Raw genomic sequence first — 20,505 nt, forward strand, 5'->3', positions numbered from 1 at the left:
GAAAGAATGGGGGAAAAATATTAAACAACTACATAAGTAAGGTGATACCAGAAATCTCAATAATTATAGAGGTATTTTATTGTGCTAAATTATTGGAAAAATGTACAATAGAATCATACAAAAGAGGTAACAAATTTAGTTGAATTAAATATTTTGGTGAAATTCAAAGATTTTTGAAAAATGGGCGAACCATTGGTCAAATTTTCATTTGATTTTTTAGACTTTTGGAAAGCTTATGACAGCTTTTGGAGAGGTGGGTTGGTACAAATTGTAGAACAATGGAATCAAAGGGAAGTTGTGGCGTGTGATTAAAAACATACATACGGTCATATTGAAAGTAAAGTGTCTTTTGATGACATTGAAAGAATTTTGACCAAAATGAGGGTGTCAAGATGTGTTTAAGCCCCAATTTTAGTTGCAGTACTAGTGTACATCAATAAATTCAAGAAGCTGCTTAATGAATCACTGCTTGGGGTATACTTTAATTCAGAACTCATAAGTGGCCTGTTTTTTTGCTGATAATGTAGTCGTCTTATGGCACCAAATGAAAAAAAAATGAAGTCTATGCTATGCATTGCTAATAAGTATTGTGAACTATGGAAAATGTCAATTAATGAAGAGAAGTCTAATATTTTAATAGTAAATAAGAAAGTTGAAAAATACAAAAAATGGACGATCGGTGAAGTTAAAAATAAATAATCATCAGTGATAAGTATCTAGGCTAATGGACGTCACGTAATCTCTCTCACCATACTCATTTATGGAAATAAGATCAAAATTTGACAGTTTGTTTCCTCCCATGAAAGCAATCTTTGGATATCTTGCAAACATTAAAGGAACTGATTATGATTGACATTATGGAATCATATTATACGTCAGAGCAAAAATATGCGGGGGAAAATGTTGATACTTAGAAAGTCTTCAAAGAATGCAACGATTAGTGGGTAAATTCATCCTAAAAGCATGCAGCTATACATCAAATGAAGCAATTCTTGGTGAGCTTGGTTTGCAGTACTATAAGAAGTAGACTTGATATCATGAAACTTAAATAGTGAAGATTATTGTACATGGCCCATGGTGTAGACCTATATGTTGTTCAGAATAACTAAGCTAAGTTTGACTGAATTTGGAGGCGACTGGCGAAATAAACGGGAGGGGTGTCAATAGCCAAATAGAGGGCCGGTTGGCTATTGACACCCATTGGTAGAGGCCGCCTGCAGTAGCACTATCGGACCGCAAAATGCTGACCAAAGAAGCTTTTTCGAAGGATTTTTTTGGATTTCTATTAAGAATATATGTTGTTCAGAATAACTAAGCTAAGTTTGGCTGAATTTGGAGGTCGACTGGCGAAATAAACGAGAGGATGTCAATAGCCAAATAGAGGGCCGGTTGGCTATTGACACCCATTGGTATAGGCCGCCTGCAGTAGCACTATGGGACCGCAAAATGCTGACCAAAGAAGCTTTTTCGAAGGATTTTTTGGATTTCTATTAGAATATATGTTGTTCAGAATAACTAAGCTAAGTTTGGCTGAATTTGGAGGCCGACTGGCGAAATAAACGAGAGGGTGTCAATAGCCAAATAGAGGGCCGGTTGGCTATTGACACCCATTGGTAGAGGCCGCCTGCAGTAGCACTATGGGACCGCAAAATGACGACCAAAGAAGCTTTTTCGAAGGATTTTTTTGGATTTCTATTGAGAATATATGTTGTTCAGAATAACTAAGCTGAGTTTGGTTGAATTTGGAGGCTGACTGGCGAAAAAACGGGAGGGGTGTCAATAGCCAAATAGAGGGCCGGTTGGCTATTGACACCCGGGTGTCAATAGCCAGGAGAAGCTCTATATGGCTATTGACACCGGGTGTCAATGGACTCGGCCTAACTATATACCCTTGTCACTGTGAACAGTACGACGTGCATAATTCAATCACAGTCACCTGTGGTCTATTCCTGGGTCTATTCCGCTACCTGTCTGTGTGTCCCATAGACGTGTGTACATCTTCTTCTCAAGCATATGTACACACGTCTATGGGACGCGTAGGCGCAAAGCGGAATATACGGGTATCAGTCAACTCGCACCTTTTCCAACCCGCCCAGCACAAACTCGCCCGATTCCAACTCGCCTGATAGCAACTCGCCCGAAATCAATTTGTAATTTTTCATGAGCACCTCGTCCTGACAAATCATTGACTTTAAAAAACGTCTAGCTTATTTGAAACAATACTTTTAAAGATACTTGAAATCGACAACAAAATCAAAATACACATGCAGGACCGTGGCAATAAACGCAATGCTATTTATATCCGGTACCGCGCCTTCGCTGCTGGGTACAATCACAGGGTACAGGGGAAAGTCCCCTGGGGTGGGGAGGAAGGTGTTTTTTGTGCAACGGTTTACCTTATTTGATTTTATTAATTTTGACTGTGATATTTCAAATAAAGTGTTCAACTCTGCACCGTCTCACTGCTTTATTGTTACCGACAAGTCCTTATCTCCTCTCCAACTTGTGTATACACCACTGTAATTGCTCCAAAAACATTGCCAACTTACTTTCGACTCCAAACTGTCTGACTGTGTTTCCAATACCTACAATTCCTTATCTCCTCTTCAACCAGTGCACATACCACTCTAATTGCTGCGCAAACATTGCCAACTTGTTAATGACTGAGCGTATCAGCGGATTAGCTTATTAAGTCAACACCACAGCCGTCCCACACGTAGTGAAATAATGCGTGTGGGACGGCTGTGGTGTTGACTCAATCACTTAATCCGCTGATACGGACAGCGGATTAGCAAGTTGGCAATGTTTTCGGAGCAATTACAGAGGTGTATACACAAGTTGGAGAGGAGATAAGGACTTGTCGGTAATAATAAAGCAGTCAGACGGTGTAGAGTTGAACTCTTTATTTGAAATATCACAGTCAAAATTAATAAAATCAAATAAGGTAAACCGTTGTACAAAAAAACACCTTCCTCCCCACCCCAGGGGACTGTCCCCTGTACCCTGTGCTCGCACGAGTCCCTTTACTTGGCACTAACTACATGATTTCAGGGTGCATCCAGTTGCCAGGACAAGAGACATGGCAAGCGTAGAGGCTGCCTTACCAGATTCCAACCGGTTTTATGTAATTTTTTTCAAATAAAATGAGATAAACAAAATTCTTTAAAATCTAAATAAGCAAATTTATGCAAATTTAACAAAATTTGGCAGATTAAATTATAAACCATATTATCACAATATCATGAATATTTAAAACTCAGTAAATATCGTAAATTGCACATTTTATACCTGAAACCTGGACTGAAAATACCAATTTCTGTCAGTGACTTCAATACCAATACGAATACGAATACGAAAACGAATACGAAAATAACTTCAGCATCGTGTGAAAATGGCGTCTACCACAGAAAGATTTGGGCTCATGGCTAAGTACTTTAAAAAAATCAGATACATTGCAAGACCAGTCCGAGTTTGCGCCCAAGAAATAGAAAGGACATTAACAAAAAACGGCTTCAAAAACATATCCTCTCATGACCAGCGAAAAATCTCTCATCGAGGTATATTGCTGAAACCGGTAACCGAGCTGCAACGAATTCATCTGTTCAACGGCTGTTGCATATCAACTTCTGCAACTGGATCCCGCTTTAACGATTTAACAAGTTACAAAAGACACCTTATTGGATGTAATTGTAATATCCGAACTAAGGATCAAAACAATTACTGCTTTAAACGTTTGTACAGTAACAGTGTAGGGGACAAACCACCACAACCACATATCAAAAGTTTTTTCGTTGGTGTTCCGAACCCCATAACGATGCTCAGAAATGCATTGTTTTTTATGTTGTTACGGGTGTATTTTGACCCCGAGTGTACACAAGAAAACTTCAAGGAAGGAGCCAAAAAGGTGAGGAGTCCTCAGACGTTTAGTTGCACCACCTCCATGGTTGCAGTACATTTCAACAGTTTATTCAATTGATCAGAGGGCCTGACCATATGATAAATTGTGGCCGACTGTGACCATGGACGTATAACGGGGTAGACCATTTGAGTCCGCTGGGGGGGGGGGGGTTGAGGAAATGGGTATGGCAACAATTATTTTTTTCACCTGTCCTTGCAGGAATTTTTTTTCCAAAGGTTACCTTGAAGCAAATGTTTTGCCCAGTAGCTGCTATAATTGTAGCGCATGTGTTGTGCGCTGGCTTTTTCTGTCGTAGCTGGTGGGGGCCTACATTGTCCCATGACAGAAAAAGCCAGCACATTCAGCTTCATGGGCTACAATTATTACAGCTATTTGCCGAAAGTAACTTTTTTCCAACAAAAAACATTCTGACAGTGTTTGGAACATACAATACTCCTCAAGGAATAGTAGCTTTAACTGCTGTTGATTTTTTTCAGAATTATGTTCAGTGTTTCAACTGCTATTTCTTGTTCTACTCTTGAGAGTTTATTGAACTGCCAAGTACTTAGCTTGTGAACACAAGTACACATGTGAAGTGCATTAATATTTTGTACAAATGGATCTCAGTCCAGAATAAAATTTAATTGAGCATAATAGCAATGCGGTTTGTTTATGTAATGGCTGTGTAGTATGTCAATGTGGAGAGTAAACAATGAACTGTAGTGACACTGAAGAAAATACTGAGAGAACATCAGCATACTTTAGGGTTACTTGCCTTTTAACATTGAATTACTTAATTATGTTAAAATATGTACATCTTTGCACATGCACATGACTGACTTTATTTCAAAGTTACACAACCTTCAGAGAAATATTCAGAGATACATCTAGGTAAGTCAAGTCCCTGCTTGATGTACAGCACATGGCTTTAAAGGCCCATGAGCTGCAAATCTGCGAAATTTGTCCAACCTCAAGGTACCTCAAAGTTCCTCAGATATTCATTGCAATCTGCAAATTGAATGACATAATCATGAACTATGCTCAACCATATTTGCTTGTGGCAGAATAGGTAGGAAATTTAACAGATTTTTGTTCATTGTCAATTTCCTGCCATTTTCAAAATCTTGCCCATGATTAAAGTGACAAACAGAGAATTTTTTGTCAAAGTGGAGTGAATCCCTTTCCCGTCCTTTCAGTGGGTGGCATCATGTTGTATTTTTAAAGATTCAAATGTGTAGATGCACCATTTATGCTGTCTATCACGTACAGTTGTGTGGAGGCAGCCATATTTGGGTACATGAGCACCCGTTTTTATTTGTCTTACCTGAAACCTCCCTCTGCAGTCCCACTCAGTGGATAATTATATTTGAGTAAACGTCTCTGAGTAAGAACACTTTTATGAACTAACTTTAATTTAATTATAAAATCATGAAAATAATGCCAAAAGTTACAGCTCCATCATTGCCTTTAAAATGTCTTGTCTTTACAATGCTGCAAGCTAGCCACTGCCTTCTCTGGTTATAGACCCTCGAGGGTCTATGCTCTGGTATTTTCCATCATCATGGCATATGCTGTACTATGGTAAAGCAGTGCTAAATTTAGAAATGACTAGGGCTGATGTTTAGTTTGTGGATTCATATTGTGGACCTGATGAAAACAGATCCTGACACTTCTTGATTATGTAATGTATCCAAATCATGAAACATAGTGTCAATGACACTTGGCTAACGTTTGGTTTGATGTGGCGGGCCAGAGTGAGTATACGCAACTAAGTTTACCAATTGGAACATGCATACCAAGTGTCAAAGCAAGCGTATAGCAATTTCAGAGAAAAAAGAACTTTGACCAAAAATGGGAAAAATTGCCCAAAAAATATAAAAGGAAAAGTTGCCTAACGTTGCCTCTAGGTACATAGATTCCAAGTTTAAAAGCAATAAGAATAGTTAATTAAATGTTTTGACCTAAAATGCAAAAAATTGCCCCAAAAATACAAATATAACAGTTTCACCACAATTTTAACCCTTTGAGCACTGTAATTTTTATCCACCAAAATTTTAGTTCAACATTTTACAAATTTTTAAGAATTTTCCTGTAATTTTTTTATAATTTTGGACCAAATGGACATCGCATTTCATTGGCTACAGTTTTTCTCAAAATTTTGGCAAAAATCTGGGAAAACTTGGCTGGGGATAATTTTATAGTGCTACATAACAAAGCAACTATTTCGTTTGGCAATAAAGTTCTTACATTTTGAATAAGAGGCATTTTAATTTTGCTAATCATGATTTTAATCACTTTTTTGAGTGTCAGTCTTTTAATATTTTTGCAATGTTAGACGGTAATTGATGTTTTAACTGAATTTGACTTACATTGTATGTAACTCTTGTACTGTATAAACCCTATCAACTCTCCTGGAAAAAAATAATTAATATGATTTTAAATAATTGAATTAATTAGGAAATCAAAGCCAAAATAATTTTAGTGTAGAATTATTAGAACATTCAACTTTTTTGACAGTTCATAGTGAAATGCTTACCATCTTGGAGGATTAAAACATGTAAAGGCAACTTTCCTGAATCCTAACTTTGACATATTCTGAACCGTCATATATTGTGCTCTGTATGTTATCGACAAGAAATTGCTCATAATACTTTGTCATGATAGGTTGGTCAAATAAATAGAGACAGAGAAAGTTCCAATTTCCATTTATGGTTGACTTGGTAAGGATAAAATAAAATTACTTTTTGAGGAAAAAAATAGAGTGGTCAATTAAAAGAGTGGTCAAAGTGATAGGGGCTTTATGGTAAAGCTGGGCTGTAAGATTCCTCATGAGCTATTTATAGCAATTATGCAATCTGTGTAAACAGTACAATGAAAGTGTTACATGATTCCTTATAATGCTTTTGATGACCTTGAACTTCTTAAGTTGCAAACATTTGTCTCTTTTGTGTGCTTTCTCTGAGTACCTACAGGCTCAACTTATTCTACAGAACTTACTTGCAATGTTAATTTGAAAGTTAAAAAGTGCTTGGTTAATAGGATGAAAATACTGATAAAGATAACCAGCTGAAGATTCTTTATAACCTGACAGATATGCTGTTTTTTTATGACGTAAATCTTGACATGCAAGTCTTGTTTACTTTAATTAGAATGTAATTAACTCTCGTTTATATTATTATAAGCAGTAGTATCAAGTTGAACAAGCTGATATTGACAAGTTGGTCGGCTGTTGGAGGTTAAAAGCTGTAAAAATAAATGTATGCATGTATGCATGTCTATCTGTTTGTTTGTCTGTCTGTCTGTCTGTCTGTATGTATGTATGTATGTATGTTAAAAAGTGTGTGCTGATGTATGTCCGTCCACATTAAAAACTCCTAAATGGCAGCACCTACCATCTTAGTATTTGATGGACAGGTGCACCCAGGGGTGGAGATGTGAATTTGTTGAAATAAACATGTCAAAGTAAAAAATATGCAAATGAAGGGGGAAAAAGGAAAAATCCTGCAAATTACTAAAACTCTGTAACCACTGGCCAGATTTGGTTGAAATTTGGTATGTAGGCTCTTTATGGTGACTTAAGTTACATTTCTTCAAATTGTGGTGAAAGTTTGAAAGTTGTACTTTTTGGGCGATTGGAAAACACCAACAGCCATAACTTTACTGTCCCAAGTACACAAACATGACCCCCTACAGATCACTATCATGTGATTTCCCAACATTTAACAAATTCACCCCTCTCCCGTGTACTGAAGCTATCAAGCATGTAATTCAATCACCATAATTCAAACACCATAATCCAGTGGGGACTGTGTCATCAGCAATGACTTGTTCAAGAGTAGAACCATACTATTATAACATAACTTCAATAATAATTACATATTATGTTTTGGACAGGCTTTTATTCATGTGACTAATCAAATAGCTGAGGGGCATTTGGATCAACTGCAAGGTCTTCTTACAAACGAGGTGAGTGTTTCCTGACACTATAGCCTACATATGCAGGTAGAATTATATTGCGATACGATCCAATATGGGCGTGAGACGGCCATTTTGTTTGCGATTTTTCGTGTCTTTGAACCATTAACTCAATCATCCTTGAACTGATTCTGTTCAAACTTGGTACAAAGGCATAACACTATGGCCTACATATGCATGTCGAATTATATTGCAATACGATCCAATATGGGTGTGAGGCGGCCATTTCGTTGTGATTTTTTCATGTCTTTGAACCATAACTGAAACATCCTTGAACCGATTTTGTTCAAACATGGCACAAAGGCAAAGCACTATGGCATACATATGCATGTATCAATTAACCTTGCGATAGGAGCCAATATGGCTGCAGAACTGCCATTCTGTTGGAATTTTGCATGTCTTTGAAGCTTAATTCAAAGGTCATTACACCGATTCTGTCCAAACTTGGCACAAGATCATGCACTATGGCATACATATACAAGTCAATGTACTTCGTGACATGTTCCAATATGGTTGCCAGATTGTCATTTTTTCCCAATATCGCTGCCAGATGATCATTTTTGGATTTCTTCATGTCTTTGAGGCTTAATCATATGCAAATATTCCTTATCCAATGTTGTTGAGACTCGGTACAAAGATAAAGTACTATGGCATACATATGCATTCTACTAATTTTGTGCTATGATCCATATGGTCAATAGACAGCCATTTGATTTCAATTTTAGTGTGATTTTTTTGTCTTTGAAACATAAACATAGGTCACTGTCCTTCGATGGACTGATTTTGTTTAAACGTGATATGGCTGCATTCTTGTGCACATTAATTTGTTAGCTCCGCTGTCAGCGACGCAGAGCTTATCAAATAGGTTGATTTTCCGTCGTCGTCCGTCGTCGTCGTTGTCCGTCAACAATTGCCTTCTCCTCTGAAACCGCAAGTCCAATTGCTTTGAAATTTTATATGCAGTTCACTTGGGGTGACCTTACTTCAGTTTCTTCAAATTGTGGTGAAATTTCCATATTTCTATTTTTGGGGCATTTTTTCGTGTTTTTGGTTAAAAAAATCTTCTACTCTGAAACACTTGTGCGATTACTTTGAAATTTCATATGCAGTTTACTTAGGTGTATTTTTAAGGTAATTTTTGCTATTTTTGGTCAAAAAATGTGTTTTTGTATTTTTGGGGCAATTTTTGCCATATTTAGTCAAAAAAATTGTTTCTCAAAACTTGCAAGTGGATAGCTTTGATATATGGTATACAGGTTCCAAGGGAGTATTGTAATATATGATATAATGCAATTATGGTGAAATCTGCAATTTTTATTTTTGGGGCAATTTTTGCCATTTTTGGTCAGAAAATTTTATTCTCAAAAAACTACTCGTCAGATAACTTTGCTTGACATGTTGTTAGAGGTGATCCGATGTGATATATTCAAATTATGATGAAATCTTCAATTGTGTAATTTTGCAGCTATTTTAGCCACTTTTTTCTGGCCACTGAAATGAGCTATCAAAGATTTCCACCTTCTTCATCAACATGTGTCAAAAATAGTTATTCTCTACATAAACACAGCAGAGCTATATCTGCCGTTAGGTCGCTTGTTTCTGATTTTTTGTCAAAAGTCTTGTTTTCAGCAATTACAGGATTTATCTTAATATGATGTATTGAAATTAGAGTGAAATCTGCAATTTTGTATTTTGGGGGCGATTTTTGCCATATTTTTCGCAAAAAATTTCTTCTCAAAAACTACTTGTCTTCTAGCTTTTATATTTATTAGACATATTCACATGGATGATCTTACTTTAATATGTTCAAATTATGATGGAATCTTCAATTTCATATTTTAGCAGCTATTTTTGCAATTTTGGTCAGGCCGACCTGAACTGGGCGATCAATTTCCTCCTACATCAACTCATATGTCACAAAAATACATTTAGTTAGGTGCTAAAAGTGTAAAAAAGTATTTCATCTATACCTTCCAAGGATTGCCCAGTTGAAGCAATTCATTACCCACCTGTAAAGAACTGTTCTTGTCAAGGCAATTTTATGTTAGGATTTTATTTCATTAGGAAGTGTTGCCATTGACATGATGAAATTATTGTTCTTTATAAATAATTTTTATGTTACATTTATGAGATCACTGACACTGATTTGGCAAATAAATGTTTTCTTTTGAGACAATGGATGCAGTCAAGCAAAGATATGACAAACTTGGTGTCAACGTAAGACGGAGTGTTGCAGTAAAGGAAGAGGACATCCTGTATTTCTTTCCTTATCAATTTGGTATTGTGTATGATGCATCAGGTATGTGTATGATTTTTTCAAATGTATATGAATTATATGCTTAATTATAATGGACTCATGTTATCCTGTCCTGCATTACTCCAAAATTACAGCATTAAATTTGATGAAACTTGCTACAGATGTTGATCTAATGGATATCTAATTGTACCGAGAAGCATTGAGCAGTGTCAAGTCGATAAATAGCTCATTTGCATATTTTATGAAGTTTTATAATTAGTCATATAACTCTGACATAACTGCATCAAATATGATGAAAGCTGCTGCAGATACTGATCCGACAGATATCTAATTGTGTTGTAAAGCACCTAGTAGTGTCAAGTTAATTAAGGGTTCATTTGCATATTTAATAAACTTTGATATTGGGTATATAACTCTGAAATTACAGAACCAAATTTGGTGAAACCTGCTACAGATATTGATATGATAAATATTTAATTGTGCTATGAAACATTGAACAGTGTCAAGTTCATTAAGGGTTCATTTGCATATTTAATGATCTTTGTAATTGGTGATATTACTCTAAAATTACAGCATTAAATTTAATGAAACATGCTACAAATGTTGATGTGATGGATACCTAATTGTCCCATGAAGCATTGAGCAGTGTCAAGTTAATTAACAGCTCATTTGCATATTAAATAAAGGTTTGTAGTTAGTGATTAAACTCTGGTGCCTGAAGCCTATTCAATAAATAGGGTTTTAATCAGTGATAGAACAGTCTGTATGAACATGTCACATACAGTGACAAAACCAAGAAATAAACCTGACTGTAAGTTAGGTTTAGACTTATCAAAATGTATTGTTGCTTAACTTTCAATAGGCATCAACAAGTGGTTATGATCATGAGGTGACATGATTAGGTGTCATGGCATAAAGTGCTACGGTTCCAGAGACCAGCTCTGGAACTGTTAGTTTTTGCTCACTTTCCTTCTTTCTTTCTTTCTTACTTTCTTTCTTTCTTTCTTTCTTTCTCTCGTATTACTACCATAGAACATGCTACATACAAATTTTACCTTCATTACCCAGAATGCATTTGCGACATGCTTATGACGTCATCGCTCAGCTCGGACGGGTTTTACGGGCATTTCTTGTTTGTTTATTTATTTATTTTTTATTTTGCATTGCACAAATATCAAATTGCGTTCAGCTATTAATAATTCTAGCTTTCTTTCGCTTTGGTTTTTGTTGCTTTCTGATTTTGATTTTTCTCTAAATACTTGCCGTACGTGGCGCTATACTGTTACGTTATACGAGGCTGGTTTTCGCCCGAGTGCTCATGGGTTGAATGAGATTAACAATGGCGGCGGATACGAACGCTTCCCTCGCATAGAGAGAGAAAAGTAGGCTTTGTGTAAGTTTACAAGCACGGCTGGGCACATCGTGTACCTAGGCGAGGTGGGTGTGCTCGAAAACGAAGATTAATGCAAAATTTGGATTCAAAATCGGCTGTTTCAGCAGAGAAACTGCCCTCCGTATTTCTGAGGAGCCACCAGCGGTTTTTTCTATATCAGTCTGCAGGGCTGTGGTGGGAGGCTGTTTAACGCCGGTAACACACAGCCCTGCTATACAGAGCTAGGCATTCATAGTGAACTGTCTGTCACTGCACCGGCATGCGTTGGCTGCACGTAAAAGCAACTCAACTTTCCAAGATCAAACAGTCAGTATCTTGTGAAAACAGCGACATAGCAATGACAGGGCTCGAAAATTTTTTTTAAAACTCCTATGGCAAGTGAATTTTCAATTTCACTTGTCCGGAAGAAAAATTCACTTGCCCCGAATTTCAGATGATTGTAGAAGTAAATGTGTATGGTTTTATTCATGTCATTGTAAAGAAACAGTAGCTGTAACTTACTGAATTTGTGTCCTTATTCTGTGTATCAAAAATAATATCTTATGTAATGTACACATGCAAAAGTTCAGCCAGCTTTGCTAGCATGGGGACACAGTGACCCATAGTAGGTCTTAAAGGGGGACCAATTAAATTTTTTGGGGACATGTAATGTATTTCAATAAAACAACACCGGTACATTGTCATTGTGTGTCATCATGACCTGGTACCTGGTTTTAATAGGCAAGTCAGGTAGGTGCACTAAGGGTAAGTATATAATGGGCCACCGGTGTTGTGTCAAATTGTGCCCACATGAAACTTTCAGTATCATTTAGTTTACTGCTACCACGTGGTATGTGCATAAACTGTGGGGGTTCACCTAAGTCACCAAAATGATTAGCCAACTCTTTAGCCACATAAAAAATCTTGTAGCCACTTTGAGCAACTTTTAAACAGTTTATGATCTCAAGTGTAGCAACAGCTTTCTCGGCATTCAGGAGTTCCTAATTTTACAAATCAAGATGTTTTGTATGTTGTTCATGATAGTTTTTACATTAAAGAAATATTTGTTTAGTTTTTATTACATTAATTATCTGTGTTTTTTATGACATTGAAGGGATCGAAATACTTTTTCATTTCTGATGGTAAACTTTTGCCACAAGAAATAATTAGGTGGCAATTCTAAAAATCAGGTAGCAATGTGAAGTGTATAAGCTTATTACCACAGATACAGAATACTTCTGCAGCATTGAGTTAGTGTTCACAGTATGACAACTTATCATACATATACACTACAAGCTCCTTATGTGGCACATTTATGCACTCTTTAAGTCATGATGTAAATTTTGTTAGCCACACAAGTACAAATTTTCCATGCAGAAGAAAGCATTCGGTAGCATTGTGACAGTGTAGATACAAGTATTGTGGTGTTGTGTCATAGTTGTGATCAAGCAGGCTCAATAGCATCTTCAGCATAAGTATCCTTTAAAACAAGACACAATGATATTGTTCAATTCATTTCCCAATGTTTTAAAGAGTAATAATAGTTTTAATGATAATGATAACATTGTAGCCCAGGAACATTTTCATTTGATATTTTGATATCATCAAGAAATGTCTGGTGATGTTCACTATTACATCATTAAACTGGAGGACTCTGCAGAAATATTAATGTGATGATTTGAAATGGATATGCTTACTGCAACTACTGTTGACAATTTCCCTTTGCCATAACTGTTAATAAAATTTAATTTAAAACTGACAGTCAAGCTAAATGCCATTAAATTGGAAAGCACCAAGAAATTGCCTTTTATCGTAAGATTGTACCTATTAGACCTCCCTAGGTGGTTTCTATTGAACCATAATTGTGTACTTAAAGGGTCTTCATTCATGACATCACATAAGATGACCCAGATTTGACCTTTCAAAAAATCTCAAATTTTTCTCCTTTTCCCTTGTATTCTGACTCTGTTTGTGAAAGTTTCCTTTGAAATAATGGTTTTTACTATCAAACTGAGTAATTGCAGGCCAAACTTTGATTCAAGCAAAGTAGATAAAACTTGGACTAAAAAGGACGACCGGTACGCGGGACTCACAGAGGCAAAGCCAAGCCTCAGTGTATTCATCATTCCTCCATGATGTATTGTAGCACGGTCCGTCCATGAGGGACTGAGGGACCGCGATTGCAGAATCGAACAGCAACAATGTTTGCTTCACGTACCAGGGAATTTGTAACTTTGTAGAAAGAAGAGTAAAGTGTTTCTATACACTTTGTAGGAACATGGATATTTTTTACATCCATGGTAGGAAGGAGGGTAAATTGTTTCAACACCTTTATACAACATTTTATTGTAAGCTGTAGTTTTCTGTTTAGGAGGCATCGTGACATGATTTCATGAGATAAAAAAACATATTAAGAGCTGCAAAGACGTCAATATTTTGCTATTTTGTAACCAAGTAGAACAGAGCTATTTTATCAGCTGGCCATATCGAAAGCAGTACACTTAAAGAACTAGAGAGTGGCAGCGCGTACGTACAGTGGCCTCATTGAAATTCACTTGTCCGTCGGGCTGGGAGAATGTTGTTTCCACTTGCCCGGACTCAAAATTCACTTGTCACGGGCGTCGGGCGGCGAGAATTTTCGAGCCCTGAATGAAAATTGTTTTAGTCAGTGGTAAAAACTCTTAACAGATGAAGCGTTAATTGCTTTTAATCAAATGAAAATACATGTGGCCTCGGTTTTCAAGTTCAACGGCCTAGGTCCGATGTCTCCTCTCGTCTGATATACATTTCCATGCGTTGTCGCCCCCGAATATATCTGTTGCGTTTTTACCGTACATTTAGGCATTTGTAATCTGTGTACTGTAATTCCCTGGACTGCCTTGCTTTTAGTTGTATTCTGTTGTTGTATCAGCCCTCACTATAGGTACGTGCTTGCATATTAAAATCCCAAGCACTCTTTCATTCTGCACCAATCTTCGTCACACATCTCTTTTCTTCCGCTGCTCTGGTCTCTGGAACTTCGCTTTTGCTTGCAAATGCTTTCTAGTTCACCTTTGGTGTTTGACAGTTAGGGAATGGCTGCCGCATAGACTATATGGTATCTTCCACACATGAGGTCCATGTAAATCTTACACTTATCATGAGTCGCTTTAACTTTTACTTAAACATGACTATAGCAATAAGCACCATTTCAATCACAAAACTGCTGAAATGAATTTTTTTGACACATTTTACTCACAGGTGGCAAATGGGTTCATATTCTGATGAGATTTTGGTGTCTTTCTATGGCTGAACCATCTGATATGGCTCCAGAGATAAAAGCTATTAAGATTGGGCGCATTGCAGATGATCAAGTTAAACAAAATGGTACAGTCATACGATGTACTTACGAGTAAGTAGAAAAAGTTACAGATGCCAGTAACAAACCTTTTTGAATGATCACATCTGAATGGGAAGCCTCTGTAAAGTGAATATTTACAGCATTTAATGTGTATATATGCCAAGAAAGTCAGTTTTTTTGTGAACATGGATGCGAGCTAATTTATAGCTACTTGTTGGTGAAATATGTCTGTCTGTCAAATGTAATAAAGAAGGGTGAATGTTTTCAACTGTGACATTGTCTGTTCTGTTTCCTTTGTAATATTACCAATTTTTGAAAATGGCAGAAAATCAAAATGACCGTTAAAATTTGAATTTACCGTCAAATGTTTCACGAAGCAATGGTTTCCTAATGCAGTAAAAGCCAATATTCTTTCAGAGAGTAGAATTCAGAGATAACAAGGAGAGAATCGGAAGATATTTTTAGGTCAACAATTTAAAGAGTTACAGCTAGTGGGGCTTTCAGCCTATCGGTCTGATGCATGAAACTTAAGTAACACATGTTATAAAAGTAAGTTATGTCTATGTTTGTAATGCTCTGCTTTGGTATTGAGCACCAGAATGTGTGTATGCCCTTTGCAAATCATACTTTGTGATCACACTGATATACTCAATACCAAACTACATACATTAACTGACAAAAGTACAATTATCCTATTGAACATCACAGGTTTAGACGTGACTTCACGCCAGGAGTTGAACCAGAGTGGATAATTGGATATATTCAACATGGAAGTGTTCTATGACAGATGAGCAAAAACTGCTGAGAGATGATTTGGATCCTGTTTCACAGTACACAATGATGCAAAGAGTGATCTGGCCTATAAGAGGACGTGTTTTTGAAGCCTGATAGTGTGAAAAACGCAATTTTTATAATTTGATGATTCATCGCCATCTGATTTGTATACACAAAATTTTCATCAAAGAGACAGTTTTTGTGGCTTTTTTTGTGAATCTTATTTTGATGAAACAGTCCACATTTGAACCTGAAATTGTTGGTAAATATAGGCCACTGGTGTTACAATAAATGGTGAAAAGATGTTACAAAAAGACGTACCGGTAGTCTCTTCGATACACAGTATACATGAACACCATTACGTTGCACTTCAAGCATTTGTTGACAGAAACTGCTATGACTTGCAGAACTTCTTGCAATGTATTATAATATGTTTTCATTCATATGCACTTCAAGCAGTAAGGTTTTTAGGGGCCCAAGCCGACCGGCTGGGCTCCTATTGTTATTGCTCGAGTTCTACTATTTCCTCTTCTTCTTCTTGTTCTGCCATTTCTTTGTCGACCTTGATCTCTTAAACGGCTGAACGCAAACTTCTCAAACTTGCAGGGCTAATAGTTGTCAATTAGCCTGACCCTTGAAATTTTCATTGGTCACGTGACCTGGTGGCCATATTGGATTTTCCAAAAACCTAAAAATACCGCAATTATACGGAGTCGCTCACATTTTATCAGAATTGGTACATACCAGTATGGGTACCAAAGATCAACCAGAAAAACAAGAATGACAAAAGCAAGTAAGGTCTGCAACTTAGGTACTGGAGGTAAACTTTAGAAACATGCATACCAACTCTATAGCAATGGGACAAGCAGATCCTACATACATAAGCAAATGTCAACAAAATATTAGCTAGAGAAGCTTGACAAAAAGAAAAGGTTGGAGAGGGGGGAAAAAAGAGTGGGAAAAAATATAAAAGGGATCTTTTGAAAAGGAATGCTACCTCATCAATCTTCTATCCCCTACCCCCTCCTGAATATCAAATGTTCCACCCCTTGGTTGACCATGTTTACATAAGACCAGCTGGCAGTATATTTACAACTTTGGGGATGTTTTAATTAATGCTATGAGTGCTATCATTCAAATGTAAACAGCACTTAAATCAGTTACAGATAGTGAAATTCCTTCCACTGTGGGGGGGGGGGGGGGGGGGATTATGACATCTGGAATTATCCTGGATCCAAATTTCTCATCAGTTCTTGTGTGTCTTACATGCGAAAGTTGCAAAAATTGGTTCGCAATGAAAAAAATTACCTCAGCTTCGTTTTCAGGATCAAATTTTACTACAAATTGATATTAAACATGACAAAATTATGTTCACAGCCTTCAAAACTGTCTCACAACAAATCCTTGGTTGGTGTAGGTCATTTAAGGTCACAAAAGAAAATTACCTAAAATATAACTATTTGGGGGTTTCCCAACACTTTGAGCAGAAAATTTATCTAATAACATCCCTCGGGACTTTTGTACCAAATTACAAAGCTATCAAACAAGTAATTTTGAGAACAAGTTTTCTTGACCAAATATGACAAAATTGTCTTAAAAATACAAATTTGTATATTTCAGGACAACTTCCACATATCTGACTGTTGTCATCCCTGGACATCTGTACACCAAATATAAAAGCCGTCTGTCTAGGGGCTTTAAAATGAAAATTTTTTTTACGATTTTTTGACCAAAAATGACAAAAATTGCCCCAAAACAGTAATATTTCCAATTTTGTGGTAATTTCAACAATAAGAAGGGTAACACCCTTGTTAACACCTAATCCAAATTTGAGAGCAATTGGGGTAGCGGTTTCAGAGAAGAAGAAACTTTACTTAAAATGAGAAAAATAACCAAAAAATTGAGCAAAAATATAAAATTCAAGATATCTTTACGATATTCATCAAACTGATTTGATCAACCCTTACCAAATATCAAAGCTATCAGATTAGTTATTCTTGAATAAAAAAATTTTTGACCAAAAATTCGGAAAATTGCCCCAAAATTACAAATATGAAAATTTCAATTCAATTTGTATACACTTGACTGAGGTCATCCTGAGGAACATGTATACCAACTTTCAAAGCAATCAGATGAGTGGTTTCAGAGTTAAACATTTTTTGACTAAAAACTGAAAAAATTACCTGAAAAATAGAAACATGCAAATTTCATCCCAAATTTTAAACACCTACTTTAGAATACCTAAAGGAACCTGCACACCAAGTTTCAACCCTATCTGACCAACGGTTACAGAGTTTTAGCAATTTGCAGGGTTTTTCCTTTTTTCCCCCTCATTTGCATATTGTTGACACTGACAAGTTCATTTGAACAAATTTACATCTCCACCCCTAGGTGCACGTGTACACCAAATACTAAGACAGTAGGTTCTGCCGTTTAGCTGTTTTTGACGTGGACGGACACACATACATACGTACATACATACATACATACAGACATGCAAATGAACTGATTCAGCTTATACGATTACCTCACATTGGTATACCAAATGTGAGCTAAAAATGGCTTCGAATGATGATCTACCTGGTAGGGGGGTCTGGTCACTTTGAATTTTTTTATGTAGCAAGCATGACCTAATGTCTTCAGAATTTGCGAATAAAATCGCGTGCGGTCACGTGACTTTGACCACTATATTGGATTTTCGAAAAATACCAATTTAATCTTTAAAAATCTTCTTCTCCAGAACCAACACACCCATTGAGCTGAAATTTCACTCGTGTCATCCCTAGAGTGAAACTCTTTCAGTTGCAAAAAGGCACTTGATTGGCACTTGGTTTCGCCGCCATATTGGGTTTTGCAAAAATCGCAATTTGATCTTTAAAGATCTTCTTCCCCAGAATCAAAACACCGATTGAACTGAAATTTTACTCATGTCATTCTTAGTGAGAGTTCTTTCAAGTTGCAGCAGGCATTTGGATCAGTCAAGTAGTCTCACCACCATATTGGATTTTGCATAAAAGATTACCCGTGAAACCTACAGTAACTATGAGATGATGTTCAAAATCCAAGAACTAAAGACTTTTCCAAGCTCAAATTTTGCACATAATATCATCAGTGCAAGAACTTGAAACCATGTTAACCGCTTGGGCCCCACCAACGCTGCTTGTAGCTTTAATTGTTATTGTTATCAAAGCACTGTAAAATGACAACATTGTTATGGAAAATTCATGCTTCAATTTTAATGTCTGATTTTACAGTATGAGTAACTTTTCAACTGTACATGTATCTTTATTGGAATAAAACATTTCACTTTACAACAATGATGCAAAATTGTAACTGCAGTGAAGAAGTACAATTTTCAAAGTAGCCCACTACCTTATGATGGACCATTGAGGATCATGCGTCAGTAAAAATTGGTTTAAGCAGGTTAATATGAATGGAAACATTATAATACATTGCCAGAAGTTCTGCAAGTCATGGCAGAGTTTCTGTCAACAGTATTAAAAACACAAACCAACTAATTACAAGCGGTATCAATTTGAAATTGTTTAAGCTACTACAAGTTACTTAGTGCAAGTGGCTGATATTGATGTGGCTACGCTGCAATATTTAAGATAGTTAATCTATTAAGTCTGGGCTGGTTTATAAATTTAGATACAAAGTGTGGGCTGGTTTGTCAATTAAGGGATTACTAATGAACACAGGACATATTTGAATATATTAGCAGCAAATTTCTGAATTATACTGTTAAATTTTTTTGGATGGAAAAGAGACCAACCAATGACCATTTGCATATATCACTGCTGGTGGTGTACATCATTGGTAGTGCACTGTGCCTGAGAACTGACATTAAACCAGTTCAACTGTACAAATTCATGTTTTGTGGAAAAAATTGCCCCAAAAATGTAAGTACTCAAGTTTTATCATAATGAACCAACATACAAAAGCAATCTGATAAGGGGCTTCTGTGATGAAGAGTTTCAGAATTTCTGGCCAGAAACAGTAAATATACTGCAAACGGCACTTGCACATAATGACTGCCTTGTATTATTGGCATTTATCAACAACCCCGCTCACTGTGAATTAGACAGACCATGGAGTCAATGTTCAACATATAGCTGAAAGACTATTTTTCACATAGTGATTTTAAGCCCACTTTTGTGAGAAAAGAGACATGTACCGGTATATCGTCAAAAGCAAGCTTAGGGTACCAATATTTTATGGAACAGTGTTACCAGTCTACCTCTGCTTTTTTGTAGATATATGTTGTGTATTTTACCAGTATTTTATCAATTTCAGCAAGTTTCAAAACATAGATAACTTTTGGTTCATTTGACAAAGTCATTTTCTATTGTCAATAATATGGTCATAATTTGACTGATTTTCTGTGTTACCAGTGGCCAAATTTAAACCAGATATGAACTGAAAATGCTCATGTGTTTCATTATATAATGCAGTTATGTGTAAATTTGAACCTTTGTCACATGTTTGAAACTTCATTGAAAGTGTTATGAGCAACATAATGAACATAATGTGGTGAATATTCACCAAGGATTAATTCTAAAGGTCATTAAGTATTCAAATATGGAATTAGCTGAAATAAAAATAATTTTTTTGACTGCTGTCATTGTATCACCACTTATATCACAGGTGTAATTGCCTTCAGTCAAGTCCTTGAAGCTATATAGCCAAACTGTGAAAGCTCATTAAATATGCAAATTATAAATTAGCTGACATGAAAATATGAAATGACTTTCGATATTGGTATAACCTGTCATAATCATAAAGGTACATAGCATGGTTTGCCAACTTTGATCAAATAAATCCAAGTATATATCCCCAATTAGGAAAGTTAATTAAAAATGCAAATTAGGAATTGACTGAAATGTTAT

The 20,505-nt window shown here is 36.3% G+C and overlaps 1 protein-coding gene across 1 annotated transcript; it reads left to right on the forward strand.

The window, feature by feature from the left end:
* The first annotated feature begins 3,359 nt into the window (after positions 1-3,359).
* Positions 3,360-20,251, forward strand: LOC139132410 (m-AAA protease-interacting protein 1, mitochondrial-like). Its single transcript, XM_070698759.1, has 5 exons — positions 3,360-3,904; positions 7,793-7,864; positions 10,046-10,172; positions 14,743-14,893; positions 15,551-20,251. Exons 1-5 carry the CDS (start codon positions 3,392-3,394, stop codon positions 15,624-15,626), a joined length of 939 nt encoding a protein of 312 aa, XP_070554860.1. The 5' UTR covers positions 3,360-3,391; the 3' UTR covers positions 15,627-20,251.
* The last annotated feature ends 254 nt before the right edge of the window (positions 20,252-20,505 follow it).

This window comes from Ptychodera flava, chromosome 5 (assembly GCF_041260155.1).
Source record: "Ptychodera flava strain L36383 chromosome 5, AS_Pfla_20210202, whole genome shotgun sequence".
Lineage (NCBI taxonomy): Eukaryota > Metazoa > Hemichordata > Enteropneusta > Ptychoderidae > Ptychodera > Ptychodera flava.

Bases quoted from the DNA above. Each gene is read 5' to 3' on its own strand.
- LOC139132410 (XM_070698759.1), top strand. From the start codon at position 3,392: ATGGCGTCTACCACAGAAAGATTTGGGCTCATGGCTAAGTACTTTAAA. The intron at 3,905-7,792 runs GTGAGGAGTCCT...TGTTTTGGACAG, and splicing joins TCAAGGAAGGAGCCAAAAAG to GCTTTTATTCATGTGACTAA. The intron at 14,894-15,550 runs GTAAGTAGAAAA...TGAACATCACAG, and splicing joins GTCATACGATGTACTTACGA to GTTTAGACGTGACTTCACGC.